Source organism: Manacus vitellinus, unplaced genomic scaffold (genome assembly GCF_001715985.3).
Source record: "Manacus vitellinus isolate BGI_N305 unplaced genomic scaffold, ASM171598v3 scaffold_41_pilon, whole genome shotgun sequence".
In the NCBI taxonomy this organism is placed as follows: Eukaryota; Metazoa; Chordata; class Aves; order Passeriformes; family Pipridae; genus Manacus; species Manacus vitellinus.
Window position 1 is genome coordinate 174058 of NW_021940545.1, and position 23587 is coordinate 197644.

The following is a 23587-nucleotide window of genomic DNA, read 5'->3' on the forward strand; positions in this document are numbered from 1 at the left end:
TGCCCAAATCTCCTGGGTTCGCAGCTTTGCAGCCTCCCAAGATCACATTCCCATGATGGATTCCCAGCTTCCCCAAAGGGCCCAAAGCCCATCTGCTGCACAGCCTCCTTCTCAGGCTATTTGTGATATTTGGATTTCTGAAGAAATCAGTGAACAAGGAGGAATTTCTCCCTACTTTGAGGCTTCTGTTTCCTTCCTCCATGGGGAACCTCCATCAGTCTCACCTCCCACCATCCACTGCCCACAAAAGCCTCCTGCTGGGAAACCGTCCTGGTGCCATCAGGTGGAATCAGACCTGCTTTCCTCCTCCACCAGGCATTTATAGGATTTGTTGGGATGTGATTTACACAATTTAGGAAAACATGCATTTTTTGAGCTCCTCTAATCTCTTAAGCAGGAGCACCCCAATTTGTGGTTGCGTGTCTAGACTTTTTCCATTAATATTCCTTTCCCTCCTGCTTTTCTCCTACACCTGGACTTCCACCTTTACAGGGGGAATAGTGTCATCCAGGAAGATTTGTGAGCTTTGCTTTCCAAAGGGAAAGGGATGCCGAGCACCTTTTCTAACCCAATAGCTGAGCCCTCAAACGTAACTTTCCCTCTCTTCCAACCCTGAGATGGGATAGGTCTCATTGCCAGCTGGTGTAAATAGGGGGTGACATCAACTGGGAAGGATATTCCTCTCCCTCCTGCATGATAAAATCCATATATCATCCTCCTGCACCATTCATTTACCTTTCTGTTTTATGTGACACATGGATTCATGAGTTCCAGGCTGCGGATTGGGTTTGCTGTCCCTGCTCTGAAGTGATGTCAGACTTGAGAGGAGGGGATTTTAGCTTGTCGTGAGTCATAACTAACCCACACACATCCATTCTTCTGTCAAGTGGGTTTTAAACAAGCCCGATGTGAGTAAACATGGAAGTGCAGACTGGGGAGCTGATACAAACACTCCCGGCTACCCGGATTATCCCAGGCAGATGTACCTGTTTCGCAGGCAGGGATCACAGAATCACAGAAACACAGAATATGCTCAGTTGGAAGGGAACCCACAAGGGTCATCAAGTCTAACTCCTGGCCATCCCCAAGAGTCACACCCTGTGCCCCAGAGGATCATCCAAATGATCTTGAGCTCTGGCAGCCTTAGTGCTGTGCCCACTGCCCTGAGGAGCCTGTTCAGTGCCCAGCCACCCCCTGGGGAAGAACCTTTTCCTGAGATCCAGCCTGACACTGCCCTGACACAGCTCCAGCCATTCCATGGGGTCCTGTCCCTTGTCCCCCCAGAGCAGAGCTCAGTGCCTTCCCCTCCTCTGCCCCTCCCCCGAAGTTGTAACTGCAATGAGGTCTCCCCTCAGTCTCCTCCAAGACGATGAAGTAAAAGGCGAGTAAGGAGGGAAAGGTGATGTGGCCTCTAGAGCTGGTCCTTCTCAGTGGGCAAGACACAGGTTTTGGGATGCAGGAGGAGCAGTGCAGCTGGAGCATCCTCAGACCCACTCCCGTGTGCCTGTAACCTTGTTTGGCTCCAATTCAGCACGGAGCTAAAAGCTGGTCTGTAGCTGCCCATCAGGAGCTGAGGGAAAAGGGCATTCAGCACCTCTAGAGCTGTAAGAGCCAGGTCATAAACATTTCCCAATGTGCTGGGGAGGGGGAGGGAGCCGTTGGACTGGGATCCGTACTCTGGCCCATGACTGCAACAAAGAATGAGTATGAGAGATTTGACTATATGAGGAGAATGGAGGAAAAAAATTTAGTGAGATTAGGGATTGCAGGAAGAGGTGGGAGCTGTGTCTGATTCTGTCAGTTCATGTACATTCATGACGGCCTTGTCCCGCTGCTGATTTGAGGAATCCATGAAATCTGACAGGTGCTTTTTTCTGTTCTCAGCAGCACTGAAGGACTCTTACCTGAATATTGTTACTATGAACCCCATAGTAGGGCCTGTGGAAAGTCACAAAGATGATTTGGGGTCTGAAGCATCTCTCTTATGAGGAGAGACTGTGAGATCTGGGCCTGTTTAGTCTGGAGAAGACTGAGAGGGGATCCCATCAATCCATATAAATATCTCAAAGGTGGGTGCCAAGAGGATGGTATCAGGCTCTTTTCAGTGGTGCCCAGCAACAGGACAAGGAGCAATGGCCATAAACTAAATCAAAAGAAGTTCCACCTCAACATGAGGCAGAACTTCTTTAAGCTGGCGGTGGCAGAGCACTGGAACAGCTGCCCAGGGAAGGCGTGGAGTCTCCCTCTGGAGACATTCCAAACCCACTTGGATATATTCCTGTGTCACCTGCTCTGGGTGACACTGCCTTTGCAGGGGGGTCATCTCCAGAGGTCCCTTCCAACCCCAACCATTCTGTGATTTTGTGTGATTCAAATCACCCATGGGATGTGCTGGGATGGAAATCACCTTTGCAGGGAATGCTGCAGGGTTTTGGGCGAGGCTGTTTATTATCCGTGGGAGCTGTGGCACATGTAGGAAAGCAGTCATGATCCTGAAATAATGTTATCTTAGCAAATGGCTTTGTTATGGTTGCTGGCTTCCTCCAGGAGCCTTTTTGATCTGGGAAAGCAACAGGCCCAAGGAGGCGGGAAGTTTTTCATTATCGGCTCCGAGGAGTTCGGAGATGAGAGATGAGGGGGAAAGGCACAAATCCACTGCCCCGGGAAAGAAAAATATGGGATTGCTCTTTGGTGGGATGGGAAAATGCCTTGGAAATAGTGGCTGCATCCAGAGCAAGATATTGGCTCTATTTGCATTGTATTATTATATATCATTGTATATTATTGTTATATATAGTATATACTATACATTGTATACTGTATCTATTATGTATAATACATTATATATTATTATTATTTAAAATAATAAAGTTGTTATTGTTGGAGTTGTTGTTATGATTATTATTGTTGTTATTTTTATTATTTGTACTTGTGGGTCTTTTGGTTCCCTTCCAACACAGAAAATTCAGTGATGCTATGATTATGATTCTATTATCATTGCGTTGCATTATTAAATATTATTACAAATATTACATAGTGCCTTTATATATATTATAAAGCATCTATAACATGGTATTTTCAGCCTCCGCGCCACAGACACAATCAGGACCTGCAGCCTGGACATGACAACAGGGTGCATCAGGAATTTCTCAGTGTCCTGAGGTGCACCCACCAACTTGATATTTTTTTTCCCATTTGTGGAAGAACAAAAGTGTAAATTCTTTTGTGATATTTGTGCACTTTTTTTAATGTCTTTTTTATTTGTGATTTTGTTTTTTGCTGCAGGATCTCTTATTTTAAGAGGCACCCACTTAAATGACTTGAAAGAGGAGTTTTTGTGCATCCCTTGCAGCTGGACCATCTCTGATACAGCCAAGCAATGTGATTTCTTGTAAATAGACATTTGCTCACAGTGCAAACCCGAGCCCTAAAACAATTCCAATGGGTTTGGAGTCTTTCCAGCAGGAGCAACCATGGCTTGAACAGGGATTGAGACTCTGCAGCCTGGATTTGAGCAAGAGCTAAGGTTTGATTCTGGGTTTAGAGGTTGTTTGGCACAACAACCTACAGCCAGGGGAGAAGAAAAGGTATATATCTATGTATTTATATATCTATATATGTAGATGAACCAATCTGAGGGAGAAAAAGCCAGTGGAAAAGACTAAAAGGTGACTAAAAGGGATGGAAATAGCAGCACATGGGATGCAGAACGAGAAGGTCCCATCCCATGGGGGTCTCGCCCTCATCCAAGCAAATTGAAACATCTCACTGTTGCTCCATGAAGGATTTACCCCCAAAGAATTGGGCTCTCTACCCACAACAAGGAGGATTTAAAGCCTTGTCCTAGATGTCTGTGCTCACATCTCTCCCAGCTGGCAGTACACTGCTGGCATCCATCAGTGGAGCCCCATATCCCCCATCCATCTGTCCCTCCTTTCCAGCCTCTCCACACCACAAGGGGAATGTTGTCAGGGTTTTTTTTATCTTATTCCTACTCCAGCTTTATCAGTTGGTTATTTATCTGGGTTTATTGCTTTCCTTGTTCGTTCTGTCGTTTCATTTACTCAGTCCCCCAGGCTGCTGAAGTGAGGCACTGAAAAAGAAAATATAGGACAAATAATGATTATTTGCATGTTCTCTGGAACAAGCCAAGAAAGCGTCTCCAGGGAGAGGGTGGGATTCGCCTCTGTTTGTTTCTTCAGAGGCAATATTAAATGGAAAAATGTGGAAAGGCGGCTGGAAGAGTTAACCCTTGGATGGAGCCACATCTCCATACCATGGAGGAGGCTGAGAGCCCCCAGCAGCTGAGAGGAGACAGAGGATAGATCAGAAACAGGTTCCCTAGAGCTTTTGGCTCCCCATCAGCAGAAACAGCAGAAAAATAAAAGGCAAGAGGAATCCCTGGCAGCGAGAAGAGCAAAGCCCTGCAATCTGGGCAAAGCCAAGGGTAGGGTGATTCCTTTCCCGTATAAATTCACCTCTCCCAAGAAAAATATATATCCCTCCAATGGTATTGTTAGGAGTGAATCCCAGATGGATTTGGTCAGTAATTTCCAGGGCTGGGCGTGGAGGAGTGTGGCACGTGCCGGGGCTGGGTGGGATGCTCAGCTCAGCATCACCCTGGGGACCAAGGACCGCCCCATGTGCCTTCCCCAGGGGCAGCTCCAAGGAAAATATTTGGATATCCCTCACTTTGTACCAGGCTTCAGTTTTTCTTTACTAGAAGGAAACAAAGCATTGACTCCTGCACATGCGACGGACTGCTTAAGGCAAACTTTGCTTTTTCAGGTCCAAATAGGAAACATGGGCAGTGACTGGAAAACCAACACTTCCATCAACCATTTGGACGCATTAAGAACCAAAATCCCTAAAGCTTTTCTAACAGCATGTAACTGGAAATGTGAGGAAGGAGGGAATGATGGAGGGAGAGAGAAGAAGGAAGGAAGGAAGAAAGGAAGGAAGGAAGGAAGAAAGGAAGGAAGGAAGGAATTATGCTGATTCATTTATACTGGAAACAGACTTTTTTAAATGCTTTATAATTATGTGCTTCATCTTTCATTCAAGACGTCATGTCCTTGCTCTTGAGGAGATGGTCCTAAGGACAGGAAGAAGCAGATATGTCCTCTCTTCCTCAAAAGCAGAAAAAAATAAGCTTAGAAGGGACTGAGCTACAGGTCTCCTTTTCAAAAAACCACACTTTTCAAACTGTTTTATACACCCCAAAAATGTACACTGGGAACAACACAAAAGGGATTTTCCTTTCCTCCCCATCCCATTTTGGCAGCCCCTCAGGAGACGGTGTAGCTACGCAGGCAGCGACTGACTCATGGAGGGGCTCTGACTGTTCTGAGATGCTCCAGGGATGTGGAAAAAGCTTAAAAACCCAGGATTCAGGTGGAATAACATCTGCTTTGCCTTAGCATCTCCTTCTTGAGGTTTCCCTTGTTTTCCTTCTTTCTCCCCGTTTCCTTTTCTCTCCACTCTCTCCTTTTTCTCATGCCTTTAGGAGAGAACAGCCCAGCCCAGGTTCTCCCTGTCTTTCAGTGTCCGTCCTCCTCCATGTTTGTTTTTCTGCCCAGTATATCCTCACCTTGAGGGTAAGTGCTGAAGGCTGGGGGTTAATGGGCAGCTTGGGAAAACTGTGATCAAGGCCATCCCTTGCCCTGGTAACCCCAAGTAAGACACTGAACCTCAGATCCTGCTTCTCCCTAAATCCTGGAGGCATCTGAAGATGGATGAAGACTTGGCCTTTTAGTCTCCCTAATTTCACTTCACATCTAGTGTGGGGATATTGCCTTTTCCCCCAAATTCCCTGGGGTTTATTTAAGATTTCTGGATAGACCAGTTTTAAGTAGACTCAGTCTATTCCTTACTCATCATCCTGCTGCTCCTTCCCCTCCATCCCTGGTGCAGATGTCCTTCTCTACCTCTCACGCCTGGGTTTCTATAGGATATGGGGCTGCTTCTGGAAAACATATGTCGTGGAAAACACAGTGATAATTAACTATCTCTGTCGTGGTGATTCCCTGTAGTGACCAGAATTTAGGGAAGATGTTTTTATACTCTCCAGAGCCTGGATGCCGTGCTTTGAAAACATTCTGAATGATACAGAGCTGCAGAAAAGGCCGACAGAGAACATTAGTAAGAGAAAACCTTCTTCTATGAGGTGGGGAGGGATATTTTTAGGATATTTTCTCCTTTCTGTGCACCTCAAAGGCTGTTCAGCCTCGATGTAAACTTGCAACTTTGCTTACAGGCTGTATCAAGCAGGGAGGTGCTGAGGTCCTGGCTCAAAATGAAGACCATGCTTAAGGGCTGAGAAAAAATGTGCAGTATTTAAATAAAAATATCAATTAAACACTAAAATGTGGCCCTGAGTGCCTCAGTGGCTCAGAGGCAGTGTTGCTTATCCAGCTCTGGCCGTGCCCAGTGCTTGGGCCACCTGAAAGTGTCTCAGATGTTCTGGTGAATCCCCATGGTCTCTACTTTTTAATTTAGAGCAAAAAGCAGCTGTTACTGCAAATAATTACCCTTACATCTGTATTACACACAGTGTTGTTCCCTTACAACTCCAAAACACAGTTCCTTGAGGACTTATATTTCCAGGGTTGTCAATCCAACACCTTTCACCAGCGCTAAATTCATTTACAAGTGGGATGAAAATAAAAATGTTTTAAATATAATCAAGCCACATTAAATAACCATTTGGGAGCCCAGGCTTGCTTGGCTGAACTTGATATTAATTAGGCTAAATCCAAAGGCAGCACCTTCCCCAAGAGTCAGCTGGAAAGCTTCAATTTCCAAGGGTTTTACCTAGTTAAGGATTATAATCTTTAACAGCTGCCTGATTTACTCAGCTCATTCCCTGGGAGAGCTGAGTTTGATCCCATCAAACACCGTCTTGCTCCTTCTGCCATCACTTCTCCAAGGATTATGCATTTATGGGAGTGAGAATATTTGAGGGAGACCTCTAAAAAAATAAAATCCTGCCCCTGCCACTGGTCAATAAGGAGGTGGGAGCTTTCTTGCCATAAATCCATGAGCTTTGCTTGCCAGATTAGTGTTGGCCAGATAAATTTGGCACTGAGAGTCCTGTATAATTAGGAAAAAAACCCCAAAAAACCAAAAAACAACAAACCAACAACATAAACCCAAAAATAACCCAAACCAGCAGAAATGCTTGTGGGAACGTGTCAGTTTGCTGGCTGGGAGAACAGGGGAAGTTTAGTCTGCTGCAAAGGGTCAGCATTGCCAGGGGGTCAGCATTGCCGGGGCTTGGCATCCCTTCCCAGCCTGTCCCGTGCTGGAGCTGGGCTCCATCCCCATCAGAAAAGCCGCTCAAGCCTTCCCTGGGTGCCTGACCCAGAGTTCAGATCATTCTCAGAGGTGCCAGAGTGGGAAAAAGGCCTTTTCTGCTTGGAGAGCAGGATTTTTCCTGCCAAACTCAGGAAGAACCGTGGTTATCGCAGTGTCAGCGCCGGGAGAGGTGTTGGAGAAAAGCAGGGAGAGGGTCTGGGGTCTCCCACTCCTGCTTCATGTCAGCATCTTGTTTTACATCCCCCGGCCCAAGTGAACGTTCCCATTTTCCCAGGCACAGCAGAGCCCTTCCCAGTTTATTTCTCCTCCCAGTAGAGGTTTCCTGCAGGACATGTGTTATCAATTAGGTCCATTCAATGTACGTCTGGTTTTGCTTTTGTCTCCTGGCAAAGGCCAGTAATTAGAATTATTATTAACAGTAATGGCAATTATATATATATATATATATATATATAGCAAGGCAGTATCCCAATCTTAGGGAGCTGATCTGCAGCCATGTCAAAGCCCTGGACCAGATCAAAAAATGAGGCAGGAGCGTTTCCCTCACCTTTGATAGTTTCTCGCCATTATTACACTCCAGGTAATCCTTATTTTTAATCTTTTTTTTTCCCAAACTTCTTGATTTTCAGCATGGAGCAAATGAAAACAAGGAGATTTGCAGCCAGTCCCAGAGGCAGGATTGAGGGTGATCTGCCCGAGCCATCTCCAGTCCTCCAGCTCAGCTAGGGATGGGTTTGGACCACAATGGAGACTCCTGGGCATGACTTCTTGGCCTGAGGGGATGAATGTTATGCTCATTGCTCTATTAGACCATTCTCCACCTTCATTTCCCTTGTTGTTTTTAACCCCAGTTTAACAGCAGCAAAGCTGAGGTTTTGAAGTTCCAGATTTTCTCCACATTTAGGATGGATGAAGGATTCAGGTGAAGATTCAGTGTTCCCCAAAGAGAAAAGCAAGCAGCTCAGCCTTTTATTAGATATCGGAGAATCCAAAGAAGTTGGATTCTGCCACAGTGAAGATTCCCCTCCCCACAGTGAAGGGAAGCAACACACAAAAACTTTCAGTGCTGGAAAACAAGGAACTCTTGAGAACCACCAATGGGAGCATCTCATGATGCTGGGAAAAGCCACCCCTTCCCCAGTGACACAGCATATGATGCTCCATGTCATTCTTCTTGTACCAGGAGCCTATTCCTGTGGTTTCAGGCCTAATATGGATGCAGAACATCACCTGTGTCATCTACTTGCTGCCAGATGTCAGTGTTTGTCTCAGCCCCATTAAGTCACCATCAGCTTTCCCTGTTTAAACCAGCCTTCCCTTTGAGTAGGTGTTTCTGGCACCAGGGTTGAGGACTTTTCCTTTCTTTTCGGGTAAATACTTGGGGCTTGGCAATTTTTTGTCTCTGAGTGATTTTTTAAGGGCATCTGGTTAAAAATGTGGCTGTCACCTGGTGCTGGAGGAGCCAAGGTGATGGTTTTAACTTGGTTTTCTGCTCCTGAATAGATACATGAGGGGAAAGCTATGGCTGTGCTGGGTGGAAATCTCCCTCTCTGTTCCCAGTAAAGCTGTTTGCAGTATGGGATATATTGGGGCTGAAAGTGAGCTTTATTGTGGGGGGAGGCACATGCAATGAATCCCTGAAGGAGCTGGTGAGGGGGAAGGTGCTCAGACGTGTCTGTTGTGTTTGCCTCTTTATAATGAGATATTAGGGAGAAATTCTTCCCTGTGAGTGTGGGGAGGCCCTGGCACAGGTTGCCCAGAGAAGTTGTGGTTGCCCCATCCCTGGAAGTGTCCAAGGCCAGGACGGGGCTTGGAACAATCTGATCTAGTGGAAGGTGCCCCTGCCCATGGCAGTGGGTGGAACGAGATGATCTTTTAGTTCACTCTGTGATAATGGAAAGCAAAGTGAGCTTGTGTGATGGTTTCAGTCTAGGCCTTCCTGGGAAGCTCAAATCGCCCTGGAATTCTGGAGGTTATCACAAATTGGCCTGAAGGTGGGAACTTCAACCTGGCAGAAGAAGAGGAAGAACCAGTGAGCCGAGCTGAAGAAGCTCCGCCATTTGATCCGCTGCCAGATGAAGAAAGGCGTTATGGCCTTTTCACTGATGATTCTTGCCGTATCATAGGAAGGAACCGGAAGTGGAAAGCGGCCGTTTGGAGTCCCACCCGACGAGTGGCAGAAGCTGCTGAGGGTCAAGGCGAGTCAAGTCAATTTGCAGAGCTCAAAGCTGTCCAATTGGCCCTGGACATTGCTGAACGAGAAGGATGGCCAAGACTCTACCTCTACACAGACTCGTGGATGATAGCCAATGCTCTATGGGGATGGTTAGACAGATGGAAGAAGATGAACTGGAGGCGTGGAGGAAAACCCATCTGGGCTGCTGACTTGTGGCAGGACATCGCTGCCAGAGCGAAGAATCTGAATGTAAGAGTCCGCCATGTGGATGCCCATGTGTCCAAGAAGCGAGCTAATGAGGAACATGCTAATAACGAACAGGCAGACCGAGCTGCACAGATAGGAGTGTCACAGGTAGACCTAGACTGGCAGCAGAAAGGAGAATTGTTTCTAGCTCGATGGGCCCATGATGCTTCCGGTCATCAGGGCCGAGATGCCACCCACAGATGGGCACGAGACCGAGGGGTGGATTTAAGCATGGATGTAATTTCTGAAGTTATCCATGATTGTGAGACTTGTGCCGCTATTAAGCAGGCAAAAAGACTGAAGCCCCTGTGGTATGGTGGACGATGGGATAAGTATAAGTATGGAGAGGCCTGGCAGGTTGATTACATCACATTGCCACAGACCCACCAAGGTAAACGCTATGTGCTTACCATGGTGGAAGCAACCACCGGATGGTTGGAAACATACTCAGTACCGCATGCAACAGCCCCAAACACCATCCTAGGCCTTGAGAAGCAGGTCCTGTGGAGACATGGCACTCCAGAGCGAATTGAGTCAGACAACGGGACTCATTTCAAAAACAGTCTAGTGGCCACTTGGGCACAGGAGCATGGTATTGAATGGGTATATCACATTCCATATCATGCACCTGCTGCAGGAAAGGTAGAAAGGTGTAATGGACTGTTGAAGACGACTCTAAAGGCACTAGGTGGGGGAACTTACAAAAACTGGGACAAGAATTTAGCCAAGGCCACCTGGTTAGTCAACACCCGAGGCTCTGTCAACCGAGCTGGTCCTGCCCAAGCAGAGTCCCTCCACACTGTAGATGGAGACAAAGTTCCAGCGATCCATCTAAAAGGTATGTTAGGTAAGGCCGTTTGGATCACTCCTCCCTCAGGCCAAGACAAACCCATTCGTGGGATTGTCTTTGCTCAAGGGCCTGGATATACCTGGTGGGTTATGAGGAAGGATGGAGAGATCCAATGTGTGCCTCAAGGAAACCTAAGCCTGGGAAAAAACTAATTCTGTGCCTTGAGTTGTGTTTTACAGGAGACCAGACACCAGATGGGAAAAAGACCCGAACAAAGCTGATACGAGAATCCAAGGATGGCTGATGATGACACAGCCCAAACCAATGAGCCAGCCCTAAACCGGAACTGTGATTATGACGAAAGGGCCAAGAACACAAATCGAGTTGCTGGTGGTGCTGATCTTCAATGACAGACGACAGCCTTCGAGAAAAAATAAACATGGACTATATATGTATATATGTATATGTGTATATGTATATGTGCGGGATAGAGACGAACACAATATACAGGTGTTACGTAAAGAAATAGTATGGAATAAGGGGTGGAGAATGTGATGGTTTCAGTCTAGGCCTTCCTGGAAACCAGCTTGTAACCAGGAAGGAACTGGGAAGGTGACCAAGGAAGTATTCCATGCTATTCCTTTACGTAACCTAGGGTATAAATAAGGCTTTGATAAGAGAGTTCGCTCTCTTCTCTTCCGGCGAGGTTGGAGAACGGTGGTCCCTGTCTGGGCCTGGCTTATCTGGAGCTGAGGCCTACAGTGACTGCTGTTATCGGCCACGCGTGAGGGGGGAGTGCTGGGCCGTGTCCAGACGTACTGCTTTCTTTCAAGGGAAGTGGTGAGCTCTTGCCAATTCTTCAGCTTTGCTGGGTTTTTAGATTGTGTAGATCTGTTTTATTATTTGTCCCTTTTCACCCTATTTTATCCTTTTCCCTTCTCCCTTCCCCCCTCCTCCCTTCGACTTCGGGAAGCTATTTGGGGTCATAGATTCATATATATAATTCTCATTGTATATCTCTGTTTTATACATAATATATATATATATTTTGGCTAGAACTTTGGCTGCCTGGTCTTTCGTTTTTTTTTCCTTCCCTCTCTGGGAAGGAGACCCTGTTGTCAAGTTTCGGAGATTTGGCAGGAAGCCAACTCCAAACTTGCACAGCTTGCCCCCCAATAAAACACGAAATTTGCCAAATCATACAACGTAACAGAGAAATAAGTTGCATTTGCTGGAGGAAAATAAAATCTCAGGCAGTCTGCTGAGAGCTGGAGGGGGTGACATCAGGCAGCCCTGAGCTGATGTGTCCCAGTAAAAGGAAGGGCCCCAGGGGAACAGGGAAGGAGGGCTCTGACTCCACAACCACAGCCGTGGTTGTTCCAGGATGTGTGAGTGCTGTTTCAGTTTACATCAATCCTTTTAACTCTGTATTCTCTGACAAAAGAACAGCCTGATTTCAGCAAACCAGCCTTGTTCATTTAACATTCTGCTGGTGGTGACCCTTGGGGCTCACAGGGACTGATCCTCCTCTGGGATCCTTCAGCTTGGGTTTCTTTTTTACCAACAACAAATCCTATAGCAGAACCAAGTCAGAATAAACCTGTTGGGCTTTCAAAGGTGTTGTTTTGTTCTTCAATTAATGAGCCAAGGCTTTAAAAGGTTGGGTTCACAATAAGACTTGAAATGCCCTGCAGCCACCAAATAATAACTTTGGCAGGACCATGTGCCACTGGGAAGCAGGTGTAATTTTAAATACAGTTTTATTTCAGGTTGCTATTGATGCACAAACAGCAGAGATCAAGGTTCAGTATACATGGTATACACAAAGCAGCCAGTTCCATTGGCATCTCCGTCCTTTTGCTGCACTCTCAGCAAAAGAACCTCACACAAGGAATCCCTGCCCTCCCTGGGATCAAGGGTGACAATTGCTTGGTGGCTTGGAAACCAGCTGTGGGATGGCAAGACACTAAAGTGCAGCTCCTCAGAGCTCTGTCCCCAAAGGAAAGGCTCGGCGGGAAAACTCTCCAAAAATGGATGGTATGTTCACGGGAATGGAGACCTGGGAGGGATTTCCTAAGAATGTTAAATCCTCTTCCCTGCTGTGCAGAGCAACCACAACATCTGCTCCTGGCTCTGTGGAGCAGTGTGGAGACGCAGAATACTATTGTGTTGAAAAAGGAATTACATCAATCCAGGGAGGATGGGCCCACAAACATTGTCATATGCAGTTTGTGAAGCCAGTGGAAAGATCTAGCAAGGGAACCCTCATGCCACCACTGTCCTGGTTGTAGTCATCGTTCTTATCTTGCCCACAGCTGGAGACCTTTGGGAGCCAACCAAGGGGCATTTCCACGCTGTACCTCCATGGGACTGAGCAAGCAAGGTAAGCTCCAAGCCTTTACCTGCTGAGACAGCATCTTCTACCTACCCAAAATCTGTGTCTCATCCATAAAATCCCTTTCTGATGATCCCAAAACTGTGTAGGTCAACCCAGATGCTCTGGCTTGCTCCCAGTCACAGCTAATTTAATTAAGAAGCACCTTCATCAGTGATGAAGCAAAAAATTAAATGGTCCCTGCTTGTTTCATCTTAGCAAGAGACCTAAACAATGGTTAAATGATTTTTGGAGGGAGGTAAAACAGCCTCTGACCACAATGGGCACAACCACCAGAGGTACAGAATAACCACTTGCACAAGACTCTGGAGTGAGAAAGTGGTTGTAGATGCTCTGCAGCAGCAAGAGGCTCAACATTCCCTCTTTTCCTGCACTACTGAACTCTACTGAGTCTCTTTGCTCCCAGGAGGGCCTGAAACCCAAATTGATCTTCCCTTTCTGCAGCTCAGAAGCAATGCTAGGCAGTTACACCAGCTCTGCTAGAGCTCAGGATATCTCAGGGGGGCTTAACACAGAGGAAAAACATCCCAACCTGGCCCAAAGGTCAGAGGGCAGTGGGATGTCTGGGCATGGCATACTGGTCTCATTAAGCATCAAGCACCATTTCCAGAGTGGAATGAAGCACCAGTGACTGCTGGGGCTGTGTCTGACCCTGTGGTACTACAGTACAGTTGCTTGTTGCTTTTTTACAATGACAGCTCAAACCTCAGGTCCACAGTGATCCCTTTTAACCCTGAAAGCCTTCAGGTGGGCAGGTTACAAACTGCCCTGGACTGGGGTGTCAAGGAGCATCCGGATGCTCACAGAGCCCCATCCCAAAGCACCTTAGAAAACCCTCAGGCAGGTGAGATCCCACTGGGAATAACACCGGCCCTGCTACACAAGGTTTACATCCATCAGGAGAGGAGGAAGGAGGTTAAAGAAATACAGAGTTAAGCACCATAAAATTTACACTGGTCAGGTCATAAACATGACGAGAGAACGAAAATAAAGCCACCACCTTCCAGCCTGGCCTGGGGACGCTGCTGGGACCACAAAGTCACCACCAGCGAGCCCTGGAGGCCTCAGTCCCAGCACCTTGTCAGTCATTGCATTGGTAAAATCCTTTTGATCCCGCTTAGCACAAGTGTTGAAGGAGTCAGGGGAGAGAGGAGGTAGGCTTGGCCCTGGGAAGGTGGGGAGAGGCTTCAACTGTGCAATTTAGGGGCATCTCCCTGCCTGTACATAGATCCATCTCTGGCAGTGATGATGCTCCTCATTTCCATCTGTCCCCCCCAACTCCCATTGCCTCCACTGGTGGTTTCCGTGTCAATCAGTGGCTTCGAGGTAGATGTTCATTCCCGCTCTGTCTCTGAGAGACCTGGTCGGCAAAAGCCCTCTCTCCCAGGTGCGTGGGGTGTCCCAACACCCAGCTCCCTTTTTTGTCCATTTTTTCTTACTTTTCCCCCCATTTGCTATGTGCTATGGACATCTCCCCATCTCCCAACCCCTGGCTGCTGCTCAGCTGCACCCAGCTAGAGGAACACCACGCCCTTCCTCGCAGACACCCCTTGACCTGCTCAGCACGGCCTCAAGGTGCAGAAATCCAGTTCCTGCGGCTTCCTCCGAAAATTGCAATTCTCCCGGGGTAGGAGGCGCCCAGTTGGGACCAAACATTTCAACGCCCGTCTCTTGAAGCCCCGTCCGCAGCTCTTGGAGCAGGGAGACCAAGGTCCAGCTTCCCAGGCCGGGCAGGGCTCCCCACAGAGCCGGACGTCAGGGGGTCTCTGCGCCGCGTCGCACTCAGCAGCCGGTTGCCCGTAGGAATCGCGACAGGCCACCGAGCGCTTCTGCAGCCCATCGCCACAGGTGACGGAACAGGCCTCCCAACCACCCGCCGCCCACTTGTAGGAGGGACGTTTGTAGCTTGGTCTCCCGCCATCCAGGCGGTTGGACAGGCTGAGCACACTGTTGTTGAGGTCTGGTGGGGTCTTGCCCTCCTTCTTGTAGGAGGCCTTGTCCTCCTTGCTCTCCTTGGGGAGGTAGAAGGAGTAGCGTACCCGAGGAGGGGTCATCTTCCCCACGGAGAGCACCTCCAGAGTCAGGGGTTCCTGGATGGGCTTGAAGGCTTGGAGGCTCTCGACAGCGGTGCCGGTGCCGCTGTAGCGCAGGACGCTGCCCTTCACCATCAGGTCCCTCTCCACGGCCGAGACGATGAAGTGGCCATTCAGGAGGTACTTGCCCTGTGCATTCTTCAGAGCCAGGTAGTTGTCATCGCTGATCAGCCCTTTGTAACCCCGCTGCCGGATGTCAATGTTGGAGGCACCTGCAGGGATGACCACCACGAAGTTGTAGCCGTGCCTGGAAGAGAAGAGCAGTCAGGGCAGGACATCAGGGACATCATGCTACACATGACCTCAGCCCCCTGCAGCTACAGCCCTGAGATCCTCTCACCCCTACAGTTGTCTCCTCCTTCCCATGAAGGCCATTTTGAACCTCCTCCCTACACTGAGTTTTGTCAAGGCTGATGTTGCACAGATACAAGCAAGATGCTTCAGCTCAACAGTTCCAGGGATTAACTCCATCATCAGGAGCCAGTAGCACATTTAATGTGTCCTGCTTCTCCTTCAGAGCCAGCCCAGGTCTCCATGTAGTGATGTACACGAGCATCAGCAGATTTTACTTGGACTTATCCCCTATCATCCTCTTCATGACCTTCCTGCATCCCCCACCCTTAAAAGCACAGCTGGGTGTAGGGCAAGCACATGTGGTCACCAAACACTCACATGGGTTTGGTGAACAAGCCCGAGACTTTCTTGCAGCTCTTGTTGTCTCCTCCACAGACACTGCACTTGTCGAACTTCTTCTTGGAGCCCAACTTCCCGTCACAGCCCGCCTTGATGCATTTGCCCTGGACACAGACCGAGGTGGAGTCCGGGGAGCAAGGGGTACCATCCACAACCTGCACCAGGGTGAGCAAATCAAGCTGCTTCATTTCCCTCTGACACTCCCGAAACTCCCCCAGAGGTGGCTGTCCAACCCCAACTCATCCAACAGGTCTGAGGAGATGCCAGCAGGCACTATGTCGCCCTTTGCTCAGGCTCTGTTTTTCAGTCAGGATTTTTGGGGGTCTCTGAGGAGAGATGGATGAGGCTACATCCCTTTTCTGCTCTGTCTATAGAATTTCCTGTCCTTTCCGTTGCAGGGACACCATAACATCACCCCACTCAGACCCATGTCCGGATGCCCACCCTGTCCTGCACATCGCTTCCCCAGCACCATAATTATCATCCTCTATTCCAGGACTGTGGGAATATCCCAGAGGCACCTTTACAAACCCAGAGGAAGACCTCTGGATCAACTCTAACCCTGAGGTAAAGCAGACATATACAGTTGATTCATAGCAGCCTGGTGGATTCCCCTCCTCTACCACCTCATCTAACACCATCCACCCACCAGACAAAGAAAATTCATTCGTTTCCAGACTCACTGGAGTTATCCCACAGCCCAGGTGCTGACTCTGGGGGTCTCTCACCTACCTTGGGTGCCAGCACGTAGAAGTAGCCGGTGCCATTAGCCCGGCAGATGAGCTTGCACTTATCCCGGGGTGAGACTCCGGAGTATTTGGGGACCCAGGAGACGGAGGCAGTGAGGCGGTTGGTGCTGTGACTGTAGCCATTGAAAGCCTCACATTGCTCCTCACGGAAGCTCTTCCCTGGCACTGGAAAAAATAGGGATGTGGGGCTGAGTACCAGCCTGGACCTCCAGCTCTGGTTTTATGGGGTTGTCACAGCTCAAGCTGAGCTCCAGCCCCTTACCTGCAGCAGGGCAGGGCTCCAGGTTGCAGGAGCGGTACTTGACGCGGATTCCCTCACAGTAGGAGCCCCCATTGGCCGGCACCGGGTCAGTGCATTCCCGCTTTGCCAGCTGCACCCCACCACCGCACGTCCGGGAGCACTGCCCGTAGGGAGCCCACTTGGCCCAGCCACCGTCCACCTGAGGGGATACAGGGGATGAGATGCTGCATCCCCTTCACTATCTCCATCCCTTCACCAGCAAAACCTCCAGCTGCCCCCAAACCTGCCCAGGGCTGACCAGAGCAGAGCAGCAGCATCACTCTTTGAGAAATACCACAGAATCACAGAATGTGCTGAGTTGGAAGGGCCCCACAAGGATCATCGAGTCCAACCCTCAGCCCTGCACAGGCCCATCCCCAAGAGTTACACCCTGTGCCCCAGAGGATCATCCAAACCCTCCTGGAGCTCTGGCAGCCTTGGGGCCGTGCCCACTGCCCTGGGGAGCCTGGTCAGTGCCCGACCACCCTCTGGGGGAAGAACCTTTTTCTAAGATCCAACCTAAGCCTGCCCTGATACAACTCCAGGCCAATTCCTTGGGGTCCTGTCACTGGTCACACAGAGCAGAGCTCAGGGCCTGCCCCTCCTCCACCCCTCCCAAGGAAGTTGGAACTGCAATGAGGTCTCCCCTCAGTCTCCTCCAGCTGAACAGACCAAGTGCCCTCAGCTGCTCCTCACACGGCTTCCCCTCATGGCCCATCTCCATCTTTGGACACTCTCTAATGGCTTAATATCTTTCTTATATTCCAGTGCCCAAAACTGCCATAATATTCAAGGTGAGGCCGCACAGAGGATGTCCAGTTCCTCCCACATCAGTCACCTCACGCTGGGTTCCCAGCACCAGGAGGTGGAGGAGTTGCTCAGCCAGCACCCACTCGGAGCGACCCCAGGGGATGTTTTTGGGGCTCCTAGCACAGGTACTCACCCTGTACTTGCTGATGTTATGCCTCTCCACGCAGGCTCCCTTCAGGCAGAAGCGCCCATCGCCACAGCCAGTGCCATCGGCCCAGGGGAAGTGCCGAGTCTGGCACACGATCTGCCCACGTGCCTTACCCGTGCACCAGAGCTTGGCACAGTACTGCATATAGGGGCAGGGCTTGGAGCCCACCCCGAAGGCCAGCTCACACTGCTGGTTCAGGCTGTAGCTTGTCCCCGGCAGGTCTTCGGGCAGTGGGATGGGTTTGGTGGGCTGGTCCAGCAAGCAGTCCCCTGCAGGAATGGAGAGGGAGAGAGGGTCTACCAGGTCCTGGGGGAGTTGTATGGACCAGTGTGGGAAGGGAGAGTGAGGGATGGCTGCTGGAAATTTGGCCAAAGCTATCCAGGTGCTACCCCAGGGATACCCTTGAGGTCAGCTGCATCCCAGACCCGAGTGACTTCATCTCCTGGTGATGCTGTGGAGCTGTGCCAGCAGCCTCAGCACAGATGTCACTGCTGAAGGCACCCCAGCACCTAGGAAGCCTGGATGGTACAGAAATGCTGCCAAACTCCCCCTTTCCTTCTGAATTTGTTTGCAGAGCCAGGAGAAGAACTGCTCTACAGCCCCCCATGTCTCCCAGTAAACACACCCAGGGATGGACCCTGCTCCCACAGGGCAGAGACACAGGTAAGAGGGCGAGGGGCACAGGAGGGCTCACCGTGGCCACTGTCGAGGAAGTCAGTGATGATGGCAGCGCTGCAGGCTGACCAGGGTTTGGCCCGGTCGATCTGGATGAGGGTGGGGGACATCATGTGGTTGGTCTTCAGCTGGCCGAAGACCTCCTCACAGGCCTTCACATTGTCATGGGGCATGTTGAAGACGTGGCCTGGGGTTGCACAAAGGGGGCAGCGTGAATAACCGTGCAGGCCAGGCAGAGCAGGGCCCCCACAGCTTCCTGCAACAAGGGAAACTGAGGCACGGAGCGGTGCAGGCCCTTGCAAGGATTACAATGGCTGTGGGCAGACCAGGAGAGCCAGTGAGCTTTCCAGTTCTTTCCCAGGTGCTTTGTGCATGAGGAAAGCACTCAGGAAAGGAAGGACAAGGGAAATTGCAAAAAGAAGGTGACTCCAGCACTCTCCCCCCTCCCTCCTCCTCCTCCCAGCTGTGCCCTCTGCCTGTTATTTCAGGACTCCTGAATCCTGGAAACCCACTGTGGTAGCAACGACAACAGCAAAGCCTTCTGCTTCCTCAGCTACCCTTTTCCACCTGGCTTGGGTGCAGTCTCGTGCCCCGAGGTGGAGTTTTCCGATCACCCAACACCGGTCATTGTCTCATCTTCCAGAAGACAAAACCAGGGTTATTTTGAGCCCTGCCAGCTCCTGTAATTCCTCCCAAGAAGGAGAGGAGAGCAGGGAGCCTTACCCAGCTCATGGGCGGTGGTGAAAGCTGAGGGCAGCCCATCGTCCTCGATGACAGAGCAGCTGCGCTTGGGGTCACACATGGTGCCCACATCTGCCATCCCCAGAGTGTCACAGGTGGTGGCACCACATAGGTCCTGCCAGGCACAAAGGGTAGAGGTTAGTTCTGAGGACGGCACAGGTACTGCAGTTCCCCATCCGCACCCCGTACCTGGTACCCCAAGGGGCGCTGCTGAGGGGGAGAAAGCACAAAGGGATGGAAATCACAGAGGCAGGAAATTTGAATCCTGACCCAGACCAGGCTGCAACGGTATGTTTGTATTTAACCCTGGCACCAGGGGTGTGTCTAGCATCCTGCTGTGCCTTCAGCAACAGCTTTTCCCACCCAAACAGTTCCTCCAGCCAGGGCGGAGCTGGTTTCAGCGTGGAGAAGCCAGTCTGGCTCCCATCTTCTTAAGTGTGAGCTCAAGGACCAGACCCAGGTGAGCGGATGGGACTACATCTGGCCTTGGACCCACAGCTGACCCACTTCCCAACCTCATTTCTCAACTTTTTCCTAGGAAGAAGAAGCCACTGGTCCAGGGCCAGAGGTTTCCAAGGCTAAAGGAAGCGCTCCTGCCTCTCCAAGACACTCCGCAGCCATCCCTCAAGGAGCAAGCAAGAGGAATTAGCCCAGCCTTCCACCCCCAAACTGAGGACAGCCTGACCCCACACAGATGCTGCCAGGGGAGAGGATGGAAAGGATCTTGTTGTAGGTGAATCTACCCTTCTCCAGGATCCAAAGGTGCTTGTGTAAATAAAAAGTCCATTTAAGACACACCGTTGCTGCAGCTTGGTAATAACCTTGCCCTCAGGTGCTCCCTTCCCCTGCTGGGGTGCATCAGTGTTTTGATAGGGGTAGAGCACCATCTCCATCCCTCGGTCCTGTCCCAAAGTTGCTGGGGAGGCTACATGGGGTGCAGGGAGCTGCTTTCCACATGAAAAGAAAACGTAAGGGACTCAAGGGGCGCTTCCATGCTATAAATAAGTGTGATTCATGCTCAACGCTCGCCCAGCCAAAGAGCCTGGGCTGCTCAAAATCCTGCAGGAGCTGCTCTGCCAACATTTCCAGCAAGGTTTCCAAGCTGAAAGGCATTCCCGTGCAGGCAGGTTCAGCTGCGGGTAAATAACAGTCCTGATGACTTCAGAGAGCCCTGGCCAGGGCTGAGATGGCTTTAGCAGGAGACCTGAGGCACAGGCAAGACCGTGATCTTCAGAGAGGTGAAGAAATGTCTGGGTCTGGGCTGGTGGTGGAACACCCCGTCATACAAGTGGGTTCAGCACTTTGCTCTGCAACACTTTCCCCATCAGCTGGGACCCTGCTGCATCCCTGATCCCACCCCCTGCCTCAATGCTGGCAGGGAGAAGCAGGTCCAAACCCACAGCCCCATACAGGGCCACCACCAGTGGGCATGGGGTGATTAATGGTGCTGACAAGCCCAAGCACAGGGTCCCCAGTCCCAAAACACCACCAAGAGCCAGTGCCATCACCATGCTGAGCTAACCCAGGGATGCAGCTGGCCCAGGCCCCCCCGCCCATGCTCTCCCCAGTGCTGAGTGTTTGGGGGTAAGGAAGGTGCGTGGGGAGGGATGACAGAGCATCACGGGGACAAGGTGGCCGCTCTTTGAAGAGTTCCCTCACAGGCGCAGCGAGATTTTGGCTCCCGGTCTAACACCTGCACTGACACACTGACCCACTTCTGGCTCTGAACCTCACCAGCTGGGATACACGACAAGCAGCTCGTCACCGGGTACGCCCTGATTCCCCCACCACGACCTCCTTGGGGCGGCCAAGGGACGCCAGGCAGCATCTCTGGGCTTTAATGAGGGGTGCTGAGCCCCATAAAACACCTCCTCCAGCCTTGCTGGGCATAAGCCTGCTCAGGAGGAGAGGCAATGCAAGGATGGAGCTACAGAAGGGAGGAGAGAGAACTGGAAGAGGTTTAAGGCAGGAAAGCGTGCAGAGTGCCGGCTCTGCCTTTGCTCACCATCCCTGATATCCTCCGCTGACAGCACAGACACGGGGAGGATGCTCAGTGCCCCAAAGGGCTGCAGACAACCTGCTGAATGCACCATTGGCACTCTCCTGACAGCTTGACTCTTCCTCTGTGGGACCTTCCTCATCCCTTTTCCTCATCCCTTGTGAACTTCAAGATGTTCTCCAAGTCAGCTGCGAGGATCCTTGTGGCTTGTGCATTAATTCACCTACTCAGAGACCAGCTCATAAGCTCTCTCTCCCTTCCATGGAGGCTTCCTGTGGGCATCCAAAGCAACTCCAAAAAGCTGAGCCTTGAGCTACAGCATTTCCAAACTCCCCTGCAGCATCTGCTACACTGCAGTTCCTTCATGCAGCACCCCTTCGGTTTTACAGCACAGCAAAGATGTTCAGCAAACATCTGTTGGTCCAGGATGGGTGGGAAGAATGGCTGAGCTCTCTGCTGTGCCGTGCAAGAATATTTCCAAGAGACAGGAGGGCAGCTGAAGGCTGGATGCTCTGCGGGACCCTCCAACAGCACCAGCTCAGGTGGCTCAGGACTGAGCTCCCCAAAGGCAAATCCACCATCCAGCACGACTGATGTTGGGAGGGAGCAAAGCCAAGCAGGAAAGGACAGCCCCATTCATCAGCAACTCGTTGACATAACTGGAAACTGCCTATCAACTGGGCTGGAGGTGAAATTTGAGTCAGGGGCTTATGTAACAGCTTTTTGGCAGGGAGATAAGCTTCAAGGTTTCAGGGGACCACAGATGGATGCACTCAAGAAAGGCAGATGTCTCATCGATCGTGTGCCTGTGCACGGAGCTTGCTTTGGGATTTCAAGAATGGCTGGTTTAGCAATGTGTAAAAAATGCAGCCCAGCCATGATCGACAGCTTTTGGATCACTGGGACCGGCTCTGTCCCACCTGCAGCTCTGGTGACCTCACCAGGTTCCCACCAGAGATGGAGCTGGCTCATCCCTGCAGGGCTGTTAGCAGTGTCCACTTCTTCAAGCCTCCCCATGTAGGCAGGAGCTGCTCCAGCAGCCGGGGCTTCAATCCTGCCTGTGCTCCCGCAGGATTCACAGCTGGTCCGGGGCAGGGGGACAAGAAGAGGGGAAGGACAAGGTCTTGCACGTCCTGCACAGCATCACTCCTGCTCCAGGGCCATTGTCAGCCTACGCTGACCTCAGCCTAGGGACAGCTGAACTGAGCGGGATGTTATATCCTTCCCACTCAGAAGTGTTTGACTTGCAGAGATGTTTTGGGAATGGTCTCCCTGCCATTGAGAGGAGTGCCTGACCTGTCCCTAATCCAAAAACATCTCGTCAGGGCTAGCGAAAGGAGAAGAAGCCTTTGCTGCCAAAGCCTGCTGCAGCCAGGGTAGGATGTTACTGTACTCTCCAAGCTGGGCTCATCCTCCTCCCATCCCATCAGTGATTTCGGGATGCAGGCACTGAATTGATGTCCACGCTGGAACAGGACCACAAGGAAGGAGGAGCATTGGAAGTAGGTTGTTGGAGCAGTATCACCCAGTTTGTGGGGGTGGAAGGAGGCAGAGTTCATCCCACACCCCACATTGCCTGCAGAGCCTGTGCCAAAGGAAGCTCAAAGCCCCTCTCCCTGCACAGGGATGTGTCCAGCCCACAGCAGATGTGGGGGACGCTTTCCCCTGTCCCCCCTCCCCTGTAGCCCATGGCTGTAGCACTGGCTGAATCTCTGGTGCTTCACTTCCAGCCCTGAACAGCGCAGCCAGCATGGAGGAGAGCTCCAGGTTCTCAGGAGGACCTCATGCATGAGTCAGAGGAAGCAGGGAGAGGTATTTTTCTTGGCAGGTGGCACCAGAAGCTCTTCCCAACTGGGGAGGGGGAAGCGGGGCCATGTTCCTCCTCTTCTGGGTTCAGCCCCCTCATTTCAGAGTGGTGGCTGCTGGAAGCCAGAGCCGCAGGGCATTGGTTGCCAGGAGACAGGGGATGAAGCAGAAGGTTTCTCCCTGTGGGGCAACCTGTCTTTGGGCACCTCCTGGCCTCATTTATCCCCTGGCAGGGATTGTTCCAGACTGCTGGCCAAAACCTGCCCAGGGGACAGCAAGGGCTGGCTCCATGCCTCTGCTCCACCCCACCACAGCATCTGAGAGTGGGGGTTCCCTTGGGAAAGGGGAATCGGCCAGAAGCACAACCTCCTCCCTCGTGCAGCACCACAGAGGTGGGGTGCAGATGGCAGAACGCCTTAGCACAGTGCAGGGCTCCTTGAAATGGGGGACAGTTCCTCCAGACCACCCCCCTGCACCCACCTGCTTGGTGAAGAGGATGGCGGTGTCCCAGTACTCGGGGTGCTTGTCGCTGACTTTGTTCCACTTCTTCTGCCAGGCGCAGAAGTTGCGGAGGGTAAGGGCAGCGTTGCTGGTGACCTTGGGCCCCTTGTCATCCTGCCCAATGAGGAGGAACTTGACCACGGAGATCTGAATGGGGTTACGGATGCT

The 23587-nt window shown here is 50.9% G+C and overlaps 1 protein-coding gene across 1 annotated transcript in view; it reads right to left on the reverse strand.

Moving 5' to 3' along the window:
* Window positions 1–14411: 14411 nt before the first annotated feature.
* Window positions 14412–23587, reverse strand: part of ADAMTS15 (ADAM metallopeptidase with thrombospondin type 1 motif 15) — a 20492-nt gene continuing 11316 nt past the window's right edge. Inside the window, exons 2-9 of the mRNA XM_018078735.2 lie at window positions 23399–23585; window positions 19096–19228; window positions 18392–18559; window positions 17683–17966; window positions 16722–16899; window positions 16443–16624; window positions 15690–15865; window positions 14412–15264 (exon numbers count right to left, since the gene is read on the reverse strand). Coding sequence (XP_017934224.2) covers window positions 14484–15264; window positions 15690–15865; window positions 16443–16624; window positions 16722–16899; window positions 17683–17966; window positions 18392–18559; window positions 19096–19228; window positions 23399–23585 — 2089 coding nt within the window. The 3' untranslated portion in view covers window positions 14412–14483. The remainder of the gene's footprint in view (window positions 15265–15689; window positions 15866–16442; window positions 16625–16721; window positions 16900–17682; window positions 17967–18391; window positions 18560–19095; window positions 19229–23398; window positions 23586–23587) is intronic.